This window comes from Borostomias antarcticus (assembly GCF_949987555.1).
Source record: "Borostomias antarcticus genome assembly, chromosome: 19".
NCBI classification, from domain to species: domain Eukaryota; kingdom Metazoa; phylum Chordata; class Actinopteri; order Stomiiformes; family Stomiidae; genus Borostomias; species Borostomias antarcticus.
Window position 1 is genome coordinate 6,736,373 of NC_140252.1, and position 19,010 is coordinate 6,755,382.

The 19,010-nt window shown below is 42.7% G+C and overlaps 1 protein-coding gene across 1 annotated transcript in view; it reads right to left on the minus strand.

Annotated features, from left to right (window-relative positions):
* The window catches only part of LOC311321323 (structural maintenance of chromosomes protein 6), an 85,956-nt gene that overhangs the window by 24,629 nt on the left and 42,317 nt on the right, over positions 1–19,010 (minus strand). The window contains exon 9 of the mRNA XM_084453274.1: positions 1,370–1,489. Coding sequence (XP_084309400.1) covers positions 1,370–1,489 — 120 coding nt within the window. The remainder of the gene's footprint in view (positions 1–1,369; positions 1,490–19,010) is intronic.

Genomic DNA, 19,010 nt, shown 5'->3' on the forward strand with positions numbered 1-19,010 from the left:
TAAAGCTCACATGAAAAGATATTAGCATTTTCACGTTTTACTTACACTTCAAAAAATTGAACGTGATGGCTTTACAATGTATTTTTAAATTGTTCCCTCTTTGCGCTGACAAACTCTCCTCGGTTCATTTCCAATCATTTTCAGTAGTTACTATTTTTGTTTTAACCATCTTTGCACAGCCTAGGCCAACGGTCTGTCTTCTTCCTGTTTACATGGTAGCCGTTGCTAGGAACGCTGGGTAGAGAATCTAGTGTAGGTGGATTAGAGAATATAGCGCAGGAGTTCAACGGATTCAAACGAAAATAATATAAAATAAAACTGATGAAAATTATTTGAAACTAACTGGGGCGAGTTTGTCAGCGCAACGAGAGAACAATTTAAAAATACATTGTAAAGCCATCACGTTCAACTTTTGAAATGTAAGTAAAACATGAAAATGCAAATATCTTTTAAGGTGAGCTTTGCTTCGGAAGATTGACTGCGGCAATGTGAGCCAGGGCTTCCTTCTTGGACGGCAGCCTCAGCCCATGGCGATGTAAAACATGCTTGATTATGGACACTGACACCTGTGTTCCAGCTGCTTACAATTCATTGCACACCTGCTTTTAGGTGGTATTCAGTTGACTTGACCATCCTGGCCAATTTTCTCTCAGAAGCAGGTGATAGCTTGCATTTTCTTCCTGATGTGCCATGCACTTTATACATACAAACAATTGTTTGCACAATTGATCTTGGGACCTGAGCTGCTTTAAAATGGCTCCAAGTAACTTTCCTGACTTGTTCAAGTCAATGATCCGCTTTTTCAGATCCATGCTGAGCTCCTTTGACTTCCCCATTGTAGCGTTTGTGGCTGAGTCTAATGATTGTATCAAATGAGCCCTATTTAAATAGCTCAGAGAAATCACCAGCTGTAGTCAATCATAATCTCTCACAAGAAGTTAAGAGACCATGGCACAAAGCTAATTTAATTGACAACTTTCTACATCACTGTTAATTCATGTTGCTGTATGTATATTTTTGACCCAGCAGATTTGGTCACATTATCAATAGACCATAATAAATTCATAAAAGAACCAAACTGCATGAATGTTTTTGTAGAAGTATGTGCTCCAATCACTTCATCACAGAAATATAAGAGTTGTAGAAATTATTGGAAACTCAAGACTGCCATGACATACATGTTCTTTACAAGTGTATGTAAACTTTTGACCACAACTGTAAGAACTACAATAAGATGAATAAGAAAAAAGACATACATCATTTCTAAATAATTACTAATTGAACAATTAGAAGAACTACAAACAGGCAAGTAAGAACTACAAACTATAAGTGGCTACAAATAACAGATATGGTGATATGCTGATCTCACCACAGCCCAGGCCATCTGATTCAGCAGCTCCTCCATCTTGTTCTGCATGTCATCCAGCGACGCCAGGCTCTCGTACTGGATCTTTTTTTCCTGGTACTTCCTCTTCAGTTCATCCAGAATCTGATGACCCCAATGACATCAATCATCAGTGTTGAACGACAACTCAAAAAAAGACTGAGGCGAACTAAGCTTGCTCTCATACAGGAGTAAGAATGAAAGCCATTTCAGGTTCATAAAGTTTATATATAAACTTTATGAACCTGGTGTCCGAAGCATATTTATAATATAAAAATAAATAAACATTTTAAAACTCTACATTATGTTACTCAACTCTCCCCTATTTACTTAGGCATATGAGTATTAATTGTAAGAAATTACAATTTAAGGAGTTATTGAATTCAAAAGTACTAAACTGTCCTTCCTGGGTAACTTCCCGGCTTAATCTAAATATAGAAATATGCCAAAAATGTCACAAATATTAATAAAGGCATTGATTATCTATTTGGGCATAATTGTGTTGATTTCTGCAATGATACCTACAAATATAGTAACAATACTAAGCTTTTTTACATTTTTGCACAAGAAAATTTTGTCCCCATATTTGGATTTCCCTAATGTCTTTCTTGGGTAACAGACATTAAAAATACTCAATTACCAATAACTCATTTGTATAGTAATGTGACAAGTTATTGCATCATCCAGAAGATTCTGAAGGACCCAAAAGACAAGTGAAAAGGTCAGTAAGTCTCTAGAAATGTTGAGATTTTGACCTTTTCGGTCACTGGTACATTATGTCGCAATATCATGCGTCTTCCTGGATAACACTAATAAAACATGTATAATGTTTTTATTTAAAAACTGCCCATTTCATGTGAAATATGACATTGATGTGTTGAAGACTAAGTTATAGTTAGCTACAGTAGGCCATGCTATGGCCAGGTTTTGGCGGGAAATATGTTTTTTTGTCCTTCCTGGATAACGATATGTCCTCCCTGGATAAAAGCATCTTCAGTTACCCAGGACATGTCCTCTATTATCCAGAATGTACAGTAGTAGTATTTGTAGCTTTTTAAGCATTGAGTTGAGTGATATTATATTAATAACATAATTATATATTTCCCATCTTTTTTTTCTTTCTTTTTTTCTTGAATTCATGATTCAATGATAGCAACACAGGTCATTGTCATTGATTTTTGTTTGGTTACAGTCCAAATAATGAACAAATAATAATGCTATAATCGAATGTTTTGGTATAGCTTTTGATGTTTCAAGGTCAGTTCTTTCCTTCTAGATGCTGCCGTCTAATAAAGACAGGCCGAGACTGTTCAGGGCCAGGAAGAATGCAGATCCCAGGGCACTAAGCTAATATTTTTGTGTTATCATGTGCTCCTAAATGAAAAAAATTAGGATCACAGAAAGAAATTTAGGAGCGCAACAAACATTTTAAAATATGTTTTTGTTAGCAAGGCCTACTGCCAACAACAATAAACAATAATAACCTGCTCACCATAGGAGCTCTCACCATACGAGCTCTCATCCTCTCCTACTATACTATTCCCATACACTTCATCATGTGCATTGGTCCTAATGAAGACTATACTATTCCCATACACTTCATAATGTGCATTGGTCCTAATGAAGACTATACTATTCCCACACACTTCATCATGTGTATTGGTCCTAATGAAGACTATACTATTCCCACACACTTCATCATGTGCATTGGTCCTAATGAAGACTATACTATTCCCACACACTTCATCCTGTGCATTGGTCCTAATGAAGACTATGGACCAATCCCAATACCCCCCTTAGCTCTAGCCCTTGGCCTAGGGCTGCTCGATTAATCGGATTTTAATCTAGATTAAGATTTGGGCTGTCAACGATCATTAAAACAAAATAATCGCCATAAAACGATTTTGCACAAATCAAGTGCACCCTACACTGCAGAGCTATACTGTGCTTGACCCCTCCCCCACCCCCCAAAGCCCCAAAACAAACACTTTAGTTCAAAGCGAGACGAGTTGTCAAGCAAGGCGCACGCATGCTCCTCTCGGAAAAAACACGACAAGAAGAAGATTATGGCAGCAGAAAGAGAGGTGGACAAGAGAGCTAAAACAACGTCAGTGGTGTGGAAACACTGGGTTCGCAGAGACAGATTTGGACCAAGTTGACACGGTGTGTAAAATTTGCTACGCAGTCGTAGCTGCCCCTCAAAGTAGCCCTTCTCAGTCCCGTTGTCGCATTCCGTTCGCTCATGTCAGACAACGGTCCTTTGCCGGTCCATTCACTTTGCCGTCAAAATAAATCGGTGTCGGCCTAGTTAGGAGAGGCGCTCATATTTACAAGTGTCAGATAAACATGAAACGTCACTTACCTAAGCAAAAGGGTCTATTTTAACAAATGCTGGGTTTTGAAGCCTCGGCGCTACCATTAAATAAATTATTGAGACGCGTTCTGTCCTAGTGAAATTATTTTTTCGAGGTAGTCTTCTTCTGTGGTGGTGGCGGTGCTTTGAAGCTTCTTTATTTATCAGTTTTGGCACTTTTATTAATTTATTTATCAAGGTCAAGGTTCACTATTTGTCTCCCATGGGAGAAATGTATCTTATCCAAAGAACATTGTTAAAAAGAAAAGCCACTGTCAACATTTAATAAATTAATTGTTATCAAAGTCAATGATTTGATTTAAGAAAATTTGTTAAGAAAATGTTAAAACTTTTGATTAAAAAAAAAAAATCAATGAATAATCGTGTTAAATAATCGTGATCTCAATATCAATCAAAACTAGTGCTGCGAGCAGCAGTGAGCGGGCCCTCGCACCCCACGCGGGTCGGGGTGTGGCGCCGTTAAAGGGTGTGCTATTTCGGTGTCCAGTACTGACAGAAACTTCCTGTCACCAGTAGGTGGCGCTCTAAGCGTGACTCAATACCGACGCATAGATGTGTTCAGGACAGTACCTTGATGAAGTGTGAGAAATGTTGTGTAAATCGGACAAAGTATGTAGGAGTTATGAGGACTTCCTGTAAGCAGTAGGTGGCGCTGTAAGTATGACGCAATACTAACCTACAGATGTGTTCAAGATGCGACCTTCATCAAGCATGAGCAATTTGGAGTAAATCGGATAATGTATGTAGGAGTTATGAGTACTTCCTGTTTCACCAGTAGGTGGCGCTGTAAGTGTTACTCAATACCGACGCATAGATGTGTTCAGAAGGTGACCTTCATGAAGCGTCAGCAATTTGGTGCAAATCGGATGATGTATGCAGGAGTTATGAGGACTTCCTGTTTCACCAATAGGTGGCGCTATAAGTATGACGCAATACTGACACATAGATGTGTTCAGGACAGAACCGTCATGAAGCGTGAGATAAATCGGACAAATCGGATAATGTATGGAGGAGTTATGAGGACTTCCTGTTTCACCAATAGGTGGCGCTATAAGTATGATGCAATACTGACACATAGATGTGTTCAGGACAGAACCGTCATGAAGCGTGAGATATATCGGACAAATCCGATAATGTATGGAGGAGTTATGGGGACTTCCTGTTTCACCAATAGGTGGCGCTATACGTATGACGCAATACTGACACATAGATGTGTTCAGGACAGAACCGTCATGAAGCGTGAGCTATATCGGACAAATTGGATAATGTATGGAGGAGTTATGAGGACTTCCTGTTTCACCAATAGGTGGCGCTATAAGTATGACGCAATACTGACACATAGATGTGTTCAGGACAGAACCGTCATGAAGCGTGAGATATATCGGACAAATCGGATAATGTATGGAGAAGTTGAGGACATCGTGTTTTATGGCGAAATGTCAAACTTTGGCGGGGCGCCACGGCAAGGGTGTTTGGTGAAAACTCAATTTTCTTGATAACTTTTGATCACAAAGGGCTTAAGATGAAGCTGACCGAGTATGAAGTTGATCGGATGAAATCTGTAGGAGGAGTTCGTTGAAATACGAGGCATGGAAATGGTCAAAACAAGGACAAAATGGCACATTAAAAGCAAAATGGCGGCCTTCCTGTTGCATGTTGGGTACAGCTCCAAGAGACATTTTAGTGTGGCTCGATGAAATACATATGCCCTCCGAATTTCGTTCGCCTACATCAAACTGAAAGGTGGGGCTCGCCATTTGAAACTTTCCAGGGGGCGCTCTTGAGCCGTTTTGCCACGCCCATTTCCGTCACCCATGAATTATCAAATTTTTCACCGGGACTGACGTATCTGCAAAGTTTCATCCGTTTTCATCGATGTTCAGGCCGCCTAAAAGGCATTTGTTTGGAGTAAAGAAGGAGAAGAAGGAGAAGTATAATAATAACTAGGGCTGCGAGCAGCAGTGAGCGGGCCCTCGCACCCCACGCGGGTCGGGGTGTGGCGCCGTTAAAGGGTGTGCTATTTCGGTGTCCAGTACTGACAGAAACTTCCTGTCACCAGTAGGTGGCGCTCTAAGCGTGACTCAATACCGACGCATAGATGTGTTCAGGACAGTACCTTGATGAAGCGTGAGAAATGTTGTGTAAATCGGACAAAGTATGTAGGAGTTATGAGGACTTCCTGTAAGCAGTAGGTGGCGCTGTAGGTATGACGCAATACTGACCTAGAGATGTGTTCAAGATGCGACCTTCATCAAGCATGAGCAATTTGGAGTAAATCGGATAATGTATGTAGGAGTTATGAGTACTTCCTGTTTCACCAGTAGGTGGCGCTGTAAGTGTAACTCAATACCGACGCATAGATGTGTTCAGAAGGTGACCTTCATGAAGCGTCAGCAATTTGGTGCAAATCGGATGATGTATGCAGGAGTTATGAGGACTTCCTGTTTCACCAATAGGTGGCGCTATAAGTATGACGCAATACTGACACATAGATGTGTTCAGGACAGAACCGTCATGAAGCGTGAGATATATCGGACAAATCGGATAATGTATGGAGGAGTTATGAGGACTTCCTGTTTCACCAATAGGTGGCGCTATAAGTATGACTCAATACTGACACATAGATGTGTTCAGGACAGAACCGTCATGAAGCGTGAGATATATCGGACAAATTGGATAATGTATGTAGGAGTAATGAGGACTTCATGTTTCACCAATAGGTGGCGCTATAAGTATGATGCAATACTGACACATAGATGTGTTCAGGACAGAACCTTCATGAAGCGTGAGATATATCGGACGAATTGGATAATGTATGTAGGAGTTATGAGGACTTCCTGTTTCACCAATAGGTGGCGCTATAAGTATGACGCAATACTGACACATAGATGTGTTCAGGACAGAACTGTCATGAAGCGTGAGATATATCGGACAAATCGGATAATGTATGGAGGAGTTATGAGGACTTCCTGTTTCACCAATAGGTGGCGCTATAAGTATGATGCAATACTGACACATAGATGTGTTCAGGACAGAACCGTCATGAAGCGTGAGATATATCGGACAAATCCGATAATGTATGGAGGAGTTATGGGGACTTCCTGTTTCACCAATAGGTGGCGCTATACGTATGACGCAATACTGACACATAGATGTGTTCAGGACAGAACCGTCATGAAGCGTGAGATATATCGGACAAATCTGATAATGTATGGAGAAGTTATGAGGACATCGTGTTTTATGGCGAAATGTCAAACTTTGGCGGGGCGCCACGGCAAGGGTGTTTGGTGAAAACTCAATTTTCTTGATAACTTTTGATCACAAAGGGCTTAAGATGAAGCTGACCGAGTATGAAGTTGATCGGATGAAATCTGTAGGAGGAGTTCGTTGAAGTACGAGGCATGGAAATGGTCAAAACAAGGACAAAATGGCACATTAAAAGCAAGATGGCGGACTTCCTGTTGCATGTTGGGTATAGCTCCAAGAGACATTTTAGTGTGTCTTGATGAAATACATATGCCCACCGAATTTCGTTCGCCTACATCAAACTGAAAGGTGGGGCTCGCCATTTTAAACTTTCCAGGGGGCGCTCTTGAGCCGTTTTGCCACACCCATTTCCGTCACCCATGAATTATCAAATTTTTCACCGGGACTGACGTATGTGCAAAGTTTCATCCGTTTTCATCGATGTTAAGGCCGCCAAAAAGGCATTTGTTTCGGAAGAAGGAGAATAATAATAATAACGAGAAACTTCCTGTCACCAGTAGGTGGCGCTCTAAGCGTGACTCAATACCGATGCATAGATGTGTTCAGGACGGTACCTTGATAAAGCCTGAGAAATGTTGAGTAAATCTGATAATGTATGTAGGAGTTAAGATGACTTCCTGCTTGACCTGTAGGCGGCGCTATACGTATGACTCACTGCTGACGCACAGATGTGTTAAGGATGCGACCTTCATCAAGCTTGAGCAATTTGGAGTAAATCGGATAACGTATGTAGGAGTTATGAGTACTTCCTGTTTCACCAGTAGGTGGCGCTGTAAGTGTGACTCAATACCGAAGCATAGATGTGTTCAGAATGCGACCTTCATGAAGCATCAGCAATTTGATGCAAATCGGATAATGTATGTAGGAGTTATGAGGACTTCCTGTTTCACCAATAGGTGGCGCTATAAGTATGACGCAATACTGACACATAGATGTGTTCAGGACAGAACTGTCATGAAGCGTGAGACATATCGGACAAATCGGATAATGTATGTAGGAGTTATGAGGACGTACTGTTTCACCAATAGGTGGTGCTATGAGTATGACGCAATACTGACACATAGATGTGTTCAGGACAGAACTGTCATGAAGCGTGAGACATATCGGACAAATCGGATAATGTATGGAGGAGTTATGAGGACGTACTGTTTCACCAATAGGTGGCGCTATAAGTATGATGCAATACTGACACATAGATGTGTTCAGGACAGAACCGTCATGAAGCGTGAGATATATCGGACAAATTGGATAATGTATGGAGGAGTTATGAGGACTTCCTGTTTCACCAATAGGTGGCGCTATAAGTATGACGCAATACTGAAACATAGATGTGTTCAGGACAGAACCGTCATGAAGCGTGAGATATATCGGACAAATTGGATAATGTATGGAGGAGTTATGAGGACTTCCTGTTTCACCAATAGGTGGCGCTATAAGTATGACGCAATACTGACACATAGATGTGTTCAGGACAGAACCGTCATGAAGCGTGAGATATATCGGACAAATTGGATGATGTATGGAGGAGTTATGAGGACTTCGTGTTTTATGGCGAAATGTCAAACTTTGGCGGGGCGCCACGGCAAGGGTGTTTGGTGAAAACTCAATTTTTTTGATAACTTTTGATCACAAAGGTCTTAAGATGAAGCTGACCCGATATGAAGTTGATCGGATGAAATCTGTAGGAGGAGTTCGTCGAAGTACGAGGCATGGAAATGGTCAAAACAAGGACAAAATGGCACATTAAGAGCAAAATGGCGGACTTCCTGTTGCATGTTGGGTATAGCTCCAAGAGACATTTAAGTGTGGCTCGATGAAATACATATGCCCTCCGAATTTCGTTCGCCTACATCAAACTGAAAGGTGGGGCTCGCCATTTGAAACTTTCCAGGGGGCGCTCTTGAGCTGTTTTGCCACGCCCATTTCCGTCACCCATGAATTATCAAATTTTTCACCGGGACTGACGTATCTGCAAAGTTTCATCCGTTTTCATCGATGTTCAGGCCGCCTAAAAGGCATTTGTTTGGAGTAAAGAAGAAGGAGAATAATAATAATAATCCTTCGAGTTTCAATAGGGCCTCGCACAGCCAGTGCTCGGGCCCTAACTAGGGCTGCGAGCAGCAGTGAGCGGGCCCTCGCACCCCACGCGTGTCGGGGTGCGGCGCCGTTAAAGGGTGTGCTATTTCGGTGTCCTGTGCTGAGAGAAACTTCCTGTCACCAGTAGGTGGCGCTCTAAGCGTGACAATACCGAAGCATAGATGTGTTCAGGACGGTACCTTGATGAAGCGTGAGACATCTTGAGTAAATCGGATAATGTATGGAGGAGTTATGAGGACTTCCTGTTTCACCAGTAGGTGGCGCTGTAGGTATGACGCAATACTGACTTACAGAAGTGTTCAAGATGCGACCTTCATCAAGCATGAGCAATTTGGAGTAAATCGGATAACGTATGTAGGAGTTATGAGTACTTCCTGTTTCACCAGTAGGTGGCGCTGTAAGTGTGACTCAATACCGACGCATAGATGCGTTCAGAAGGTGACCTTCATGAAGCGTCAGCAATTTGGTGCAAATCGGATGATGTATGCAGTAGTTCTGAGGACTTCCTGTTTCACCAATAGGTGGCGCTATAAGTATGACGCAATACTGACACATAGATGTGTTCAGGACAGAACCGTCATGAAGCGTGAGATATATCGGACAAATTGGGTAATGTATGTAGGAGTTATGAGGACTTCCTGTTTCACCAATAGGTGGCGCTATAAGTATCACGCAATACTGACACATAGATGTGTTCAGGACAGAACCGTCATGAAGCGTGAGATATATCGGACAAATCGGATAATGTATGGAGGAGTTATGAGGACTTCCTGTTTCACCAATAGGTGGCGCTATAAGTATGATGCAATACTGACACATAGATGTGTTCAGGACAGAACCGTCATGAAGCGTGAGATATATCGGACAAATCCGATAATGTATGGAGGAGTTATGGGGACTTCCTGTTTCACCAATAGGTGGCGCTATAAGTATGATGCAATACTGACACATAGATGTGTTCAGGACAGAACCGTCATGAAGCGTGAGATATATCGGACAAATTGGATAATGTATGTAGTAGTTATGAGGACTTCCTGTTTCACCAATAGGTGGCGCTATAAGTATGATGCAATACTGACACATAGATGTGTTCAGGACAGAACCTTCATGAAGCGTGAGATATATCGGACGAATTGGATAATGTATGGAGGAGTTATGAGGACTTCCTGTTTCACCAATAGGTGGCGCTATAAGTATGATGCAATACTGACACATAGATGTGTTCAGGACAGAACCGTCATGAAGCGTGAGATATATCGGACAAATTGGATAATGTATGTAGTAGTTATGAGGACTTCCTGTTTCACCAATAGGTGGCGCTATAAGTATGATGCAATACTGACACATAGATGTGTTCAGGACAGAACCTTCATGAAGCGTGAGATATATCGGACGAATTGGATAATGTATGGAGGAGTTATGAGGACTTCCTGTTTCACCAATAGGTGGCGCTATAAGTATGATGCAATACTGACACATAGATGTGTTCAGGACAAAACCTTCATGAAGCGTGAGATATATCGGACAAATTGGATAATGTATGTAGGAGTTATGAGGACTTCCTGTTTTACCAATAGGTGGCGCAATAAGTATGACGCAATACTGACATATAGATGTGTTCAGGACAGAACCGTCATGAAGCGTGAGATATATCGGACAAATTGGATAATGTATGTAGTAGTTATGAGGACTTCCTGTTTCACCAATAGGTGGCGCTATAAGTATGATGCAATACTGACACATAGATGTGTTCAGGACAGAACCGTCATGAAGCGTGAGATATATCGGACGAATTGGATAATGTATGGAGGAGTTATGAGGACTTCCTGTTTCACCAATAGGTGGCGCTATAAGTATGATGCAATACTGACACATAGATGTGTTCAGGACAGAACCGTCATGAAGCGTGAGATATATCGGACAAATTGGATAATGTATGGAGGAGTTATGAGGACTTCCTCTTTCACCAATAGGTGGCGCTATAAGTATGACGCAATACTGACACATAGATGTGTTCAGGACAGAACCGTCATGAAGCGTGAGATATATCGGACAAATTAGATAATGTATGGAGGAGTTATGAGGACTTCGTGTTTTATGGCGAAATGTCAAACTTTGGCGGGGCGCCACGGCAAGGGTGTTTGGTGAAAACTCAATTTTTTTGATAACTTTTGATCACAAAGGTCTTAAGATGAAGCTGACCCGATATGAAGTTGATCAGATGAAATCTGTAGGAGGAGTTCGTCGAAGTACGAGGCATGGAAATGGTCAAAACAAGGACAAAATGGCACATTAAGAACAAAATGGCGGACTTCCTGTTGCATGTTGGGTATAGCTCCAAGAGACATTTAAGTGTGGCTCGATGAACTACATAAGCCCACCGAATTTCGTTCGCCTACATCAAACTGAAAGGTGGGGCTCGCCATTTTAAACTTTCCAGGGGGCGCTCTTGAGCCGTTTTGCCACGCCCATTTCCGTCACCAATGAAATATCCGATTTTCACCGGGACTGATGTATCTGCAAAGTTTCATCCGTTTTCATCGATGTTTAGGCCGCCAAAAAGGCATTTGTTTGGGGAGAAGAAGAAGGAGAAGGAGAAGGAGAATAATAATAATAATCTTTCGAATTTCAATAGGGCCTCGCACCGCCAGTGCTCGGGCCCTAACTAGTGCTGCGAGCAGCAGTGAGCGGGCCCTCGCACCCCACGCGGGTCGGGGTGTGGCGCCGTTAAAGGGTGTGCTATTTCGGTGTCCACTACTGACAGAAACTTCCTGTCACCAGTAGGTGGCGCTCTAAGCGTGACTCAATACCGACGCATAGATGTGTTCAGGACAGTACCTTGATGAAGCGTGAGAAATGTTGTGTAAATCGGACAAAGTATGTAGGAGTTATGAGGACTTCCTGTAAGCAGTAGGTGGCGCTGTAGGTATGACGCAATACTGACCTACAGATGTGTTCAAGATGCGACCTTCATCAAGCATTAGCAATTTGGAGTAAATCGGATTATGTATGTAGGAGTTATGAGTACTTCCTGTTTCACCAGTAGGTGGCGCTGTAAGTGTAACTCAATACCGACGCATAGATGTGTTCAGAAGGTGACCTTCATGAAGCGTCAGCAATTTGGTGCAAATCGGATAATGTATGCAGGAGTTATGAGGACTTCCTGTTTCACCAATAGGTGGCGCTATAAGTATGACGCAATACTGACACATAGATGTGTTCAGGACAGAACCGTCATGAAGCGTGAGATAAATCAGACAAATCGGATAATGTATGGAGGAGTTATGAGGACTTCCTGTTTCACCAATAGGTGGCGCTATAAGTATGACGCAATACTGACACATAGATATGTTCAGGACAGAACCGTCATGAAGCGTGAGATATATCGGACAAATCGGATAATGTATGGAGGAGTTATGAGGACTTCCTGTTTTACCAATAGGTGGCGCTATAATTATGACGCAATACTGACACATAGATGTGTTCAGGACAGAACCTTCATGAAGCATGAGATATATCGGACGAATTGGACAATGTATGGAGGAGTTATGAGGACTTCCTGTTTCACCAATAGGTGGCGCTATAAGTATGATGCAATACTGACACATAGATGTGTTCAGGACAGAACCGTCATGAAGCGTGAGATATATCGGACAAATTGGATAATGTATGGAGGAGTTATGAGGACTTCGTGTTTTATGGCGAAATGTCAAACTTTGGCGGGGCGCCACGGCAAGGGTGTTTGGTGAAAACTCAATTTTTTTGATAACTTTTGATCACAAAGGTCTTAAGATGAAGCTGACCCGATATGAAGTTGATCGGATGAAATCTGTAAGAGGAGTTCGTCGAAGTACGAGGCATGGAAATGGTCAAAACAAGGACAAAGTGGCACATTAAAATCAAAATGGCGGCCTTCCTGTTGCATGTTGGGTATAGCTCCAAGATACATTTTAGTGCGTCTCGATGAACTACATATGCCCACCGAATTTCGTTCGCCTACATCAAACTGAAAGGTGGGGCTCGCCATTTTAGATTTTCCAGGGGGCGCTCTTGAGCCGTTTTGCCACGCCCATTTCCGTCACCCATGAATTATCAAATTTTTCACCGGGACTGACGTATCTGCAAAGTTTCATCCGTTTTCATCGATGTTTAGGCCGCCAAAAAGGCATTTGTTTTGGAAGAAGAAGGTAGGAGAATAATAATGATAACTAGGGCTGCGAGCAGCAGTGAGCGGGCCCTCGCACCCCACGCGGGTCGGGGTGTGGCGCCGTTAAAGGGTGTGCAATTTCGGTGTCCAGTACTGACAGAAACTTCCTGTCACCAGTAGGTGGCGCTCTAAGCGTGACTCAATACCGACGCATAGATGTGTTCAGGACAGTACCTTGATGAAGCGTGAGAAATGTTGTGTAAATCGGACAAAGTATGTAGGAGTTATGAGGACTTCCTGTAAGCAGTAGGTGGCACTGTAGGTATGACGCAATACTGACCTACAGATGTGTTCAAGATGTGACCTTCATCAAGCATGAGCAATTTGGAGTAAATCGGATAACGTATGTAGGAGTTATGAGTACTTCCTGTTTCACCAGTAGGTGGCGCTGTAAGTGTGACTCAATACCGACGCATAGATGTGTTCAGAATGCGACTTTCATGAATCGTCAGCAAATTGGCGCAAATCGGATAAAGTATGTAGGAGTTATGAGGACTTCCTGTTTCACCAAAAGGTGGCGCTATAAGTATGACGCAATACTGACACAAAGATGTGTTCAGGACAGAACCGTCATGAAGCGTGAGATATATCGGACAAATCGGATAATGTATGTAGGAGTTATGAGGACTTCCTGTTTCACCAATAGGTGGCGCTATAAGTATGATGCAATACTGACACAAAGATGTGTTCAGGACAGAACCGTCATGAAGCGTGAGATATATCGGACAAATTGGATAATGTATGTAGGAGTTATGAGGACTTCCTGTTTCACCAATAGGTGGCGCTATAAGTATGACGCAATACTGACACATAGATGTGTTCAGGACAGAACCGTCATGAAGCGTGAGATATATCAGACAAATTGGATAATGTATGGAGGGGTTATGAGTACTTCCTGTTTCACCAGTAGGTGGCGCTGTAAGTGTGACTCAATACCGACGCATAGATGTGTTCAGAAGGTGACCTTCATGAAGCGTCAGCAATTTGGTGCAAATCGGATAATGTATGTAGGAGTTATGAGGACTTCCTGCTTGACCTGTAGGCGGCGCTATAAGTATGACTCACTGCTGACGCACAGATGTGTTCAGGATGCGACCTTCATCAAGCTTGAGCAATTTGGAGTAAATCGGATAACGTATGTAGGAGTTATGAGTACTTCCTGTTTCACCAGTAGGTGGCGCTGTAAGTGTGACTCAATACCGAAGCATAGATGTGTTCAGAATGCGACCTTCATGAAGCATCAGCAATTTGGTGCAAATCGGATAATGTATGTAGGAGTTATGAGGACGTACTGTTTCACCAATAGGTGGCGCTATAAGTATGACGCAATACTGACACATAGATGTGTTCAGGACAGAACTGTCATGAAGCGTGAGACATATCGGACAAATCGGATAATGTATGGAGGAGTTATGAGGACGTACTGTTTCACCAATAGGTGGCGCTATAAGTATGACGCAATACTGACACATAGATGTGTTCAGGACAGAACTGTCATGAAGCGTTAGATATATCGGACAAATTGGATAATGTATGGAGGAGTTATGAGGACGTACTGTTTCACCAATAGGTGACGCTATAAGTATGACGCAATACTGACATATAGATGTGTTCAGGACAGAACTGTCATGAAGCGTGAGACATATCGGACAAATCGGATAATGTATGGAGGAGTTATGAGGACGTACTGTTTCACCAATAGGTGGCGCTATAAGTATGACGCAATACTGACACATAGATGTGTTCAGGACAGAACCGTCATGAAGCGTGAGATATATCGGACAAATCCGATAATGTATGGAGGAGTTATGAGGACATCGTGTTTTATGGCGAAATGTCAAACTTTGGCGGGGCGCCACGGCAAGGGTGTTTGGTGAAAACTCAATTTTTTTGATAACTTTTGATCACAAAGGTCTTAAGATGAAGCTGACCCGATATGAAGTTGATCGGATGAAATCTGTAGGAGGAGTTCGTCGAAGTACGAGGCATGGAAATGGTCAAAACAAGGACAAAATGGCACATTAAGAGCAAAATGGCGGACTTCCTGTTGCATGTTGGGTATAGCTCCAAGAGACATTTAAGTGTGGCTCGATGAAATACATATGCCCTCCGAATTTCGTTCGCCTACATCAAACTGAAAGGTGGGGCTCGCCATTTTAAATTTTCCAGGGGGCGCTCTTGAGCCGTTTTGCCACGCCTATTTCCGGCACCCATGAATTATCAAATTTTTCACCGGGACTGACGTATCTGCAAAGTTTCATCCGTTTTCATCGATGTTTAGGCCGCCAAAAAGGCATTTGTTTGGGGAGAAGAACAAGAATAACTAGGGCTGCGAGCAGCAGTGAGCGGGCCCTCGCACCCCATGCGGGTCGGGGTGTGGCGCCGTTAAAGTGTGTGCTATTTCGGTGTCCAGTACTGAGAGAAACTTCCTGTCACCAGTAGGTGGCGCTCTAAGCGTGACTCAATACAAACGCATAGATGTGTTCAGGACAGTACCTTGATGAAGCTTGAGAAATGTTGTGTAAATCGGACAATGTTTGTAGGAGTTATGATGACTTCCTGTAAGCAGTAGGTGGCGCTATTTGTATGACCCAATGCTCACGCAGAGATGTGTTCAGGATGCGACCTTCATCAAGCGTGAGCAATTTGGAGTAAATCGGATAACGTATGTAGGAGTTATGAGTACTTCCTGTTTCACCAGTAGGTGGCGCTGTAAGAGTGACTCAATCCGGACGCATAGATGTGTTCAGAATGCGACCTTCATGAATCGTCAGCAATTTGGTGCAAATCGGATAATGTATGTAGGAGTTATGAGGACTTCCTTTTTCACCAATAGGTGGCGCTATAAGTATGACGCAGTACTGACACATAGATGTGTTCAGGACTGAACCGTCATGAAGCGTGAGATATATCGGACAGATTGGATAATGTATGTAGGAGTTATGAGGACTTCCTGTTTCACCAATAGGTGGCGCTATACGTATGACGCAATACTGACACATAGATGTGTTCAGGACAGAACCGTCATGAAGCGTGAGCTATATCGGACAAATTGGATAATGTATGTAGGAGTTATGAGGACTTCCTGTTTCACCAATAGGTGGCGCTATAAGTATGACGCAATACTGAAACATAGATGTGTTCAGGACAGAACCGTCATGAAGCGTGAGATATATCGGACAAATTGGATAATGTATGGAGGAGTTATGAGGACTTCCTGTTTCACCAATAGGTGGCGCTATAAGTATGACGCAATACTGACACATAGATGTGTTCAGGACAGAACCGTCATGAAGCGTGAGATATATCGGACAAATTGGATAATGTATGGAGGAGTTATGAGGACTTCGTGTTTTATGGCGAAATGTCAAACTTTGGCAGGGCGCCACGGCAAGGGTGTTTGGTGAAAACTCAATTTTTTTGATAACTTTTGATCACAAAGGTCTTAAGATGAAGCTGACCCGATATGAAGTTGATCGGATGAAATCTGTAGGAGGAGTTCGTCGAAGTACGAGGCATGGAAATGGTCAAAACAAGGACAAAATGGCACATTAAGAGCAAAATGGCGGACTTCCTGTTGCATGTTGGGTATAGCTCCAAGAGACATTTAAGTGTGGCTCGATGAAATACATATGCCCACCGAATTTCGTTAGCCTACATCAAACTGAAAGGTGGGGCTCGCCATTTTAAACTTTCCAGGGGGCGCTCTTGAGCCGTTTTGCCACGCCCATTTCCGTCACCCATGAATTATCAAATTTTTCACCGGGACTGACGTATCTGCAAAGTTTCATCCGTTTTCATCGATGTTCAGGCCGCCTAAAAGGCATTTGTTTGGAGTAAAGGAGAAGAAGGAGAAGAATAATAATAATAATCCTTCGAGTTTCAATAGGGCCTCGCACCGCCAGTGCTCGGGCCCTAACTAGGGCTGCGAGCAGCAGTGAGCGGGCCCTCGCACCCCACGCGTGTCGGGGTGTGGCGCCGTTAAAGGGTGTGCTATTTCGGTGTGCAGTACTGAGAGAAACTTCCTGTCACTAGTAGGTGGCGCTCTAAGCGTGACTCAATACCGAAGCATAGATGTGTTCAGGACGGTACCTTGATGAAGCGTGAGACATGTTGAGTAAATCGGATAACGTATGTAGGAGTTATGAGGACTTCCTGTTTCACCAGTAGTTGGCGCTGTAAGTGTGACTCAATACCGACACATAGATGGGTTCAGAAGGCCACCTTCATGAAGCGTCAGCAATTTGGTGCAAATCGGATGATGTATGCAGGAGTTATGAGGACTTCCTGTTTCACCAATAGGTGGCGCTATACGTATGACGCAATACTGACACATAGATGTGTTCAGGACAGAACCGTCATGAAGCGTGAGATATATGGGACAAATTGGATAATGTATGTAGGAGTTATGAGGACTTCCTGTTTCACCAATAGGTGGCGCTATAAGTATGACGCAATACTGACACATAGATGTGTTCAGGACAGAACCTTCATGAAGCGTGAGATATATCGGACGAATTGGATAATGTATGTAGGAGTTATGAGGACTTCCTGTTTCACCAATAGGTGGCGCTATAAGTATGACGCAATACTGACACATAGATGTGTTCAGGACAGAACCTTCATGAAGCGTGAGATATATCGGACGAATTGGATAATGTATGGAGGAGTTATGAGGACTTCCTGTTTCACCAATAGGTGGCGCTATAAGTATGACGCAATACTGACACATAGATGTGTTCAGGACAGAACCTTCATGAAGCGTGAGATATATCGGACGAATTGGATAATGTATGTAGGAGTTATGAGGACTTCCTGTTTCACCAATAGGTGGCGCTATAAGTATGATGCAATACTGAAACATAGATGTGTACAGGACAGAACCCTCATGAAGCGTGAGATATATCGGACGAATTGGATAATGTATGTAGGAGTTATGAGGACTTCCTGTTTCACCAATAGGTGGCGCTATAAGTATGATGCAATACTGACACATAGATGTGTTCAGGACAGAACCGTCATGAAGCGTGAGATATATCGGACGAATCGGATAATGTATGGAGGAGTTATGAGGACTTCCTGTTTCACCAATAGGTGGCGCTATAAGTATGACGCAATACTGACACATAGTTGTGTTCAGGACAGAACCTTCATGAAGCGTGAAATATATCGGACGAATTGGATTATGTATGTAGGAGTTATGAGGACTTCCTGTTTCACCAATAGGTGGCGCTATAAGTATGATGCAATACTGAAACATAGATGTGTTCAGGACAGAACCTTCATGAAGCGTGAGATATATCGGACGAATTGGATAATGTATGTAGGAGTTATGAGGACTTCCTGTTTCACCAATAGGTGGCGCTATAAGTATGACGCAATACTGACACATAGATGTGTTCAGGACAGAACCTTCATGAAGCGTGAGATATATCGGACGAATTGGATAATGTATGTAGGAGTTATGAGGACTTCCTGTTTCACCAATAGGTGGCGCTATAAGTATGATGCAATACTGAAACATAGATGTGTACAGGACAGAACCGTCATGAAGCATGAGATATATCGGACAAATTGGATAATGTATGTAGGAGTTATGAGGACTTCGTGTTTTATGGCGAAATGTCAAACTTTGGCGGGGCGCCACGGCAAGGGTGTGTGGTGAAAACTCAATTTTTTTG